This window comes from Phragmites australis, chromosome 5 (genome assembly GCF_958298935.1).
Source record: "Phragmites australis chromosome 5, lpPhrAust1.1, whole genome shotgun sequence".
Taxonomy (NCBI): Eukaryota; Viridiplantae; Streptophyta; class Magnoliopsida; order Poales; family Poaceae; genus Phragmites; species Phragmites australis.
The window spans coordinates 34481921-34488013 of NC_084925.1; the positions used below are offsets into that span (position 1 = coordinate 34481921).

At 41.4% G+C, this 6093-nt stretch overlaps 1 protein-coding gene across 1 annotated transcript; it reads left to right on the forward strand.

The window, feature by feature from the left end:
* The first annotated feature begins 1450 nt into the window (after positions 1-1450).
* LOC133919376 (arginine decarboxylase 2-like) lies at positions 1451-4385 on the forward strand. The gene is made up of 2 exons (XM_062363751.1): positions 1451-1546; positions 2322-4385. Exon 2 carries the CDS (start codon positions 2341-2343, stop codon positions 4174-4176), a length of 1836 nt encoding a protein of 611 aa, XP_062219735.1. The 5' UTR covers positions 1451-1546; positions 2322-2340; the 3' UTR covers positions 4177-4385.
* The last annotated feature ends 1708 nt before the right edge of the window (positions 4386-6093 follow it).

The following is a 6093-nucleotide window of genomic DNA, read 5'->3' on the forward strand; positions in this document are numbered from 1 at the left end:
GTGGCTTGTAGACATTTCAACGCGGCCACCGAGACATACTACGACTATGAGCATCTCTTCGTAGTTTTGATATGACTGTACTGCCTACACTACTATATAAATAGTTTATTATTATTATTTAAAAAAAATATTACTATCCATTATTAAACCATCAGTGATTAAACGAGAGTAATAATCACTATTGGATAGAACCGTACCACAAATTGATAGTGATAATCTATCACTGTTGTTTCTTGATTTGATTTAATTATGATTGCCGGTTCTATATATGAATCAGTAATGATACTTAATAAAAAAATAGATTTAAACAGACATGCAATATTTTAACCGAGCTTTATATTACTAACCTAAAAAATTACTAGTTTAAATTGCACTAATATATAATTAAGTCATTTATAATTTTTAACTCCATCATTATACATTAAAAACAAAAGACACGGTCACACGTCACGCATCTACCATTTGGGTTGGCTACGAAGAAAAGTAGTCGTAGTCGTCATTTTCGTCGTTGCCGTCATCGTCCTCGTCGTAGTCCGTGGCGTCTTTCCGCATGTTGGCCTCCTCCTCCTCTTCCTCATCCGAGCTCCGGAGGCTCTTTGTCTTCAACTCATCGAAGAAGTAGTCCTAAACCTCATCCTCGGAGAGGGACCTCGCCGTTCTGCCGGAGTCCGAGGACCGCGCCTTGTCCCAGCGCCGTTGGACGATGGGGCAGGTGTGGGTAGCGTGGTCGGAGAAGGTGGTGGCGTAGGTGGCGGTGGAGTGGCCGCAGAAGGAGAAGGTGGTGGGTAATCCATCACGGCGGCAATGGAGGGGAAGAGATCGAGTGTGAGAGTGAGAGCGAGTGAGATGAGAGTTTGAGTGAAATTTAAAGGCGTTCGGAAAATCCGAGCATGCGGATGCTGAAATTCATATGGTTTTTAAGCTATCACTGCCGATTATTAAAAGTTACATCTTTTTATAAACTAGTATCACCGTTGGATCTAATTAAGAAACGATAAACTAGTACCACTGTCGAATCTAGTTAAGAAATGACAGTGATAAGTTGATTGTCACTACTGTTTCACAACAATAACTTGATAGTGATGATCAATATTATTGTTGGTTCTTATTGACTTAATTTTTTTAAGTACATCTAGGACTTATAAACCGGTAATGATAATAGTTTTTTATGTATGACTTGAATTACGAACTAATAGTAATATATTATCACTGTCAATTATTAGTGAATCGGTACTGAAAAGAGTAGCAGTACTATGAACCATTAAAGTTTACACAAGCGGCTTTTAGCCTTTACAGATCACGAGAGTACGGGACCACATGATCTTCGGATTGAGACTACATGATCTTCTGTGTAATTATAACCAGAGAGTTGTCATTTTATTCAACGAATTATTGGGCGCATATTTAATCATCTACCATGGGCAAATATGATATTTTACTCTTTTCAGACCCCTATATAATGGATGAAGGTCTGGTCTACGATCCACACAACACATACACTGAAATCCAGTCATCTCTAGTTCTCCCCTGACCTTCTGCCGTTACGGTATTATTCTATGATTACTTCTCTATTTGGAGTCTTCTCTTCAATTTATCCATCTACTAACGAAATCAAAGGATTTATATTGCCTTTCTAGTTGCATGTATGTGGCATGATGAGATAGATCAATAGATCTCACGGGATGCAGATTACACCGTTACGTTACTAACATTTACTTAGATGTACCTTTGTAACAACTTTTTCAAGTGCCTATAATTTTTCAGATTCGACATAGTCGACAACTTTACCATTTATTTATTTATTGCGTCGTAGAAAAGATTTGGATTACACTAGAAACATCATTGTCCTGTATGAAGAAAAGATTCCGACAACAATAATCGCCCCGAATAACCATCAGGAAAGATTTTAAATCTTGAAGGGATGTTGGCTTCACTAATTAATATTGTAAGGCAAATCTTTTTTTTTCGATTTTGGCTGTTGTCTTCAGGACACTAAAAGAGTTATGCTTTATCTTCAAGACACCGTTATGTTCGATTTTGGCTGTATGACACTGGTAGAGGGGCAAAAGAATGTTATGTCTTCAGTTTTATTCTGCAAAAATTCGGTGGAAAATCTGGGGGGGAAAACGCAGGGGTGGGGAATATAACATTGCATCATTCTGTAAAAAAGTTGTTCAACAGAAGAAGAAAAAAATCACACCATGGAGCCGGAGAAGGCAGTAACACAGTTATTGAGTTCATTTAGCTTAACCAGGCTTATATTTATCCATTTTGGGGTATGTAAAAGTTTTCACCAAACCACCGTATTGTTTCGGGGACAGGCGAGCTGTTCTCTCCATCATGGCCAAGAACTACGGCGAACTCTACAACATCCTCGGCTGGGGTGACCCCTACTTCGCGGTGAACGCGGAGGGCCACCTCTGCGCTAAGCCACATGGCCGTGAGACGATGCCCGGTCAGGAGATCGACGTCCACTCAGTCATCGTGAAAGCTTTAGCGACCACCACCAATGACAAGAAAAAGGTCCAGTTCCCCATGATCCTCCGCTTCCCCGACGTGCTCAAGAACCGTCTCGACTCGCTCCATGCTGCATTCAAGGGCGCCATCGACAACTCCGGGTACATGTCCAGGTATCAGGGCGTGTTCCCGATCAAGGTGAATCAGAACAAGACCATTGTGCAGGACCTGATTAACTTCGGCTACAGCGAGAGCTATGGGCTCGAGGCTGGCTCCAAGCCTGAACTGCTCATCGCAATGAGCTGCCTCACCAAAGCCAAGCCTGGAGCCTACTTGATATGCAATGGTTACAAGGATGCGGACTACATCGCGCTCGCGCTCTCGGCGCGAGCCATGGGCCTGAACGCCATCATCGTGCTGGAGATGGAGGAGGAGCTTGACATCGTCATCGAGCAGAGCAACAAGCTGGGAATAGAGCCGGTCATCGGTGTTCGCGCCAAGCTTCTCACTAAGATACCAGGCCACTTCGGGTCGACGGCCGGCAAGCACGGAAAGTTCGGCCTGCTCGCTGAGAAGATCTACGAGGTGGCCGAGAAGCTCAAGAAGATCGACAAGCTGCAGTGGCTCAAACTGCTGCACTTCCACGTCGGCTCCATGATCCCGACGACGGAGATAGTGTACAATGCAGCGAGTGAGGCCGCTGGCATCTACTGCGACCTGGTGAACAAGTTCGGCGCGGAGATGACCACGCTGGACTGTGGTGGCGGGCTCGGAATCGACTACGACGGAACCCGGTCGGGAAGCTCCGACATGTCGGTGGCGTACGGGCTGGAGCAGTACGCGTCCAGCATTGTGCAGGCAGTGCGGCTCAAGTGCGAGTACAACGGCGTCCTGCACCCGGTGCTGTGCACCGAGAGCGGGCGCGCCATGGTGTCGCACCACTCCATGATCATCCTTGAAGCGCTCTCGGCGATCCCAGAGCCGCAAGAGGAGGACACCCCTGAGCAGCTGCTGAGCAAGATCCAGGACCTCTCTTCGAAGCAGCCGAGAGCTGCAGTTCGTGGCGGCAACGGCGCGGCGGCCATGTACTCGCACGCTATAGACCTCAAAAAGCATGGCATCGAGATGTACAAGCTGGGCAAGAAGCTATCCAAGAGGGTCACCGGCGACTCCAGCACCATCTACAACTACCACATGAACCTCTCCGTCTTCTCGCTGGTGCCCGACTTCTGGGGCATCGGGCAGCTCTTCCCGATGATGCCGGTGAGCCGGCTCGACGAGAAGCCGACGCTCATGGGCACGCTCGTCGACATCACCTGCGACAGTGACGGGAAGATGGAGAAGTTCATCGGCGGGAGCGAGACATTGCCGCTGCACCCGCTGGACCCGGAGCTCGGTGGCTACTACGTGGCTGCGCTCCTATCCGGGGCGTACCAGGAGGCCTTGGCCTGCAAACACAACCTATTCAGTGGCCCGACCCTCGTGCGTGTCAAGAGTTCCGGCAGTGATGGTGCCTTCGACATCGTCTCGGTCAACTTGGGCCCGACGACGGAGGAGGTCATCAGCACCATGAGGTACAACGTCGATGAAGACATTAGCAGCGTCATCGAGGAGCTCGCCAAGAAGACCGAAGTGTGGGCGACGGTGGAGCCGCTTATGACGAAGGGGCTTACCACCATGCCCTACCTCAACGAATACAAGGCCCCCAAAACCACTTGAGCTTCCGCAGTTACTATCAAATTACGGGTGCTTATTATATATCTTTGGTGTTGTTTAGACGCTTCTTATATAAAATAAGAAATGCCTGGTCCGTGATGAACGTACGGGCTGATGAAGCAGTCTATGCATGTACCTCGTCTCGCTTGCTCTGCTTGCTTCTTGTTCTATTATCCAATAAATAAACAAATTCACTGGTGTGATTTGCTACAGTCTCTGTCTTCCTTTTTCCAATCTGAATTTCAAGTATGTTTTGAGAATAATTTGACTACGAAGAACTGAAATTAATCTTACAGATTGCAAGAATCTGCCACGACCTTTTTCATCTTCTGCAGCTGCCAACGATCACTCAAAATGCCATGTACAAGGGCGTGCAGGCGCTGCTAATCTGACATGACGTTTTTCATTGACTCATCCTCTATCTCTCGTGTAGACGAAACTAGCAAGTGGCTCACGCTATTAGCGTCGTAGCAATATTTTGTAAGATAATTTTTAATTAAAAATTAGTCTTTTTAGTTTTTTACATGGTTAGTACCATTTAGTTACAAAACGTATAAAAATAAAAAAAATAAAAACTAAATTAGTGAAAAAGAAAATTATTTATGCTCTAAACTTATACCAAATTATATACACGTATTGGTTCAATTCGTATATGTTTTGATTAACTGTAAAAATCATGTGTCAGGTGTAGGTAGTCAAACAGAAATCAGAATAGATTTATCTTACACGTGTGCTGTTCCTTACCTGCTGTCTGCTTGATGTGACGACATTGAGATACATTGTACTTCTTAATCTATTATCTTAGTCAGGATTATTGAATTTTTTTCATTATTTTTTATTATGAATTTTAGCTAATAATTAATTATATTTTACATGGATTCTTCATTTAGGTACTTGATTTTTTATAATAATTTGAGTTTTTTATAAGACTATATTTGTATGAATCCTTATTTTTACTATTTAACCCCAATTTTAATTATTATTAATTTTATTTTATTTGGACTTTTTATTTAGATATTTTGCTTGCCAAACTGTATAGAAATCGAATTGCTAATTTTCCATATTTTTTAATTCCAAATTTAGGTATTTATTAATCGTATTTTATATAGATTCTTTGGTTTAATCTAGACTGTTAGATACTCATAACAATGAGTGGAATAGATTTTTTTTTTCTGATTAATGTGTTGATTTCGTGACCATGAGAGCGAACGTGGTGACTTATTTTTTTTCTCAAATAATAATATAACTAATAAGGTGGCTCACGCTAATAACATGACTAGTCTCATCGTAATATTTTATTAAAAATTAATCTCTTTCGTTTTTTATGAGGTTAGTGTCATTTAGTTACAAAACATATAAAATTAGAGGAAGAAATAAAAATTATATTAATGGAAAAAATTATTTATACTTCAAATTTGTACCCGAATCATGTACATATATTGGTTTAATTCGTATATGTTTTGGCACTCTGTCAAAATCGTGCGTTAAGTGTACGTATTCCAACCAAAATCAGAATAGGTTTGTCTTACCTGCGATTTATGCCTTGTCTGCTACCTGCTTGATGTGATAAACTTGAGCTGCATGATGCTTCTTAATCCATTATCTTAATTAGAATTTTTTTAAAAATTCATTATTTTTTATTTTGAATTTTAGCTAATGATTAATTGTATTTTATATGGACTCTTTGTTTAGGTTTGTTTATAATAATTTGATTTTTTTTATAAGACTATTTGATATGGATCATTTTTTTCTTTTCTAACCCTAATTTTAATTTTATTTTATTTTATTTTATTTAGACTCTTTATTTAGATATTTTGCTACCCAAACCATATGAAAATCTATGTGCTAATTTTTCATAATTTTTATTTCCAAATATAGGTGTTTATTAATCGTATTTGATATTTACTCTTTTGTTTCCGA

Excerpts from the sequence above, each read along its gene's own strand:
- LOC133919376 (XM_062363751.1), top strand. The coding sequence starts at position 2,341 with ATGGCCAAGAACTACGGCGAACTCTACAACATCCTCGGCTGGGGTGAC.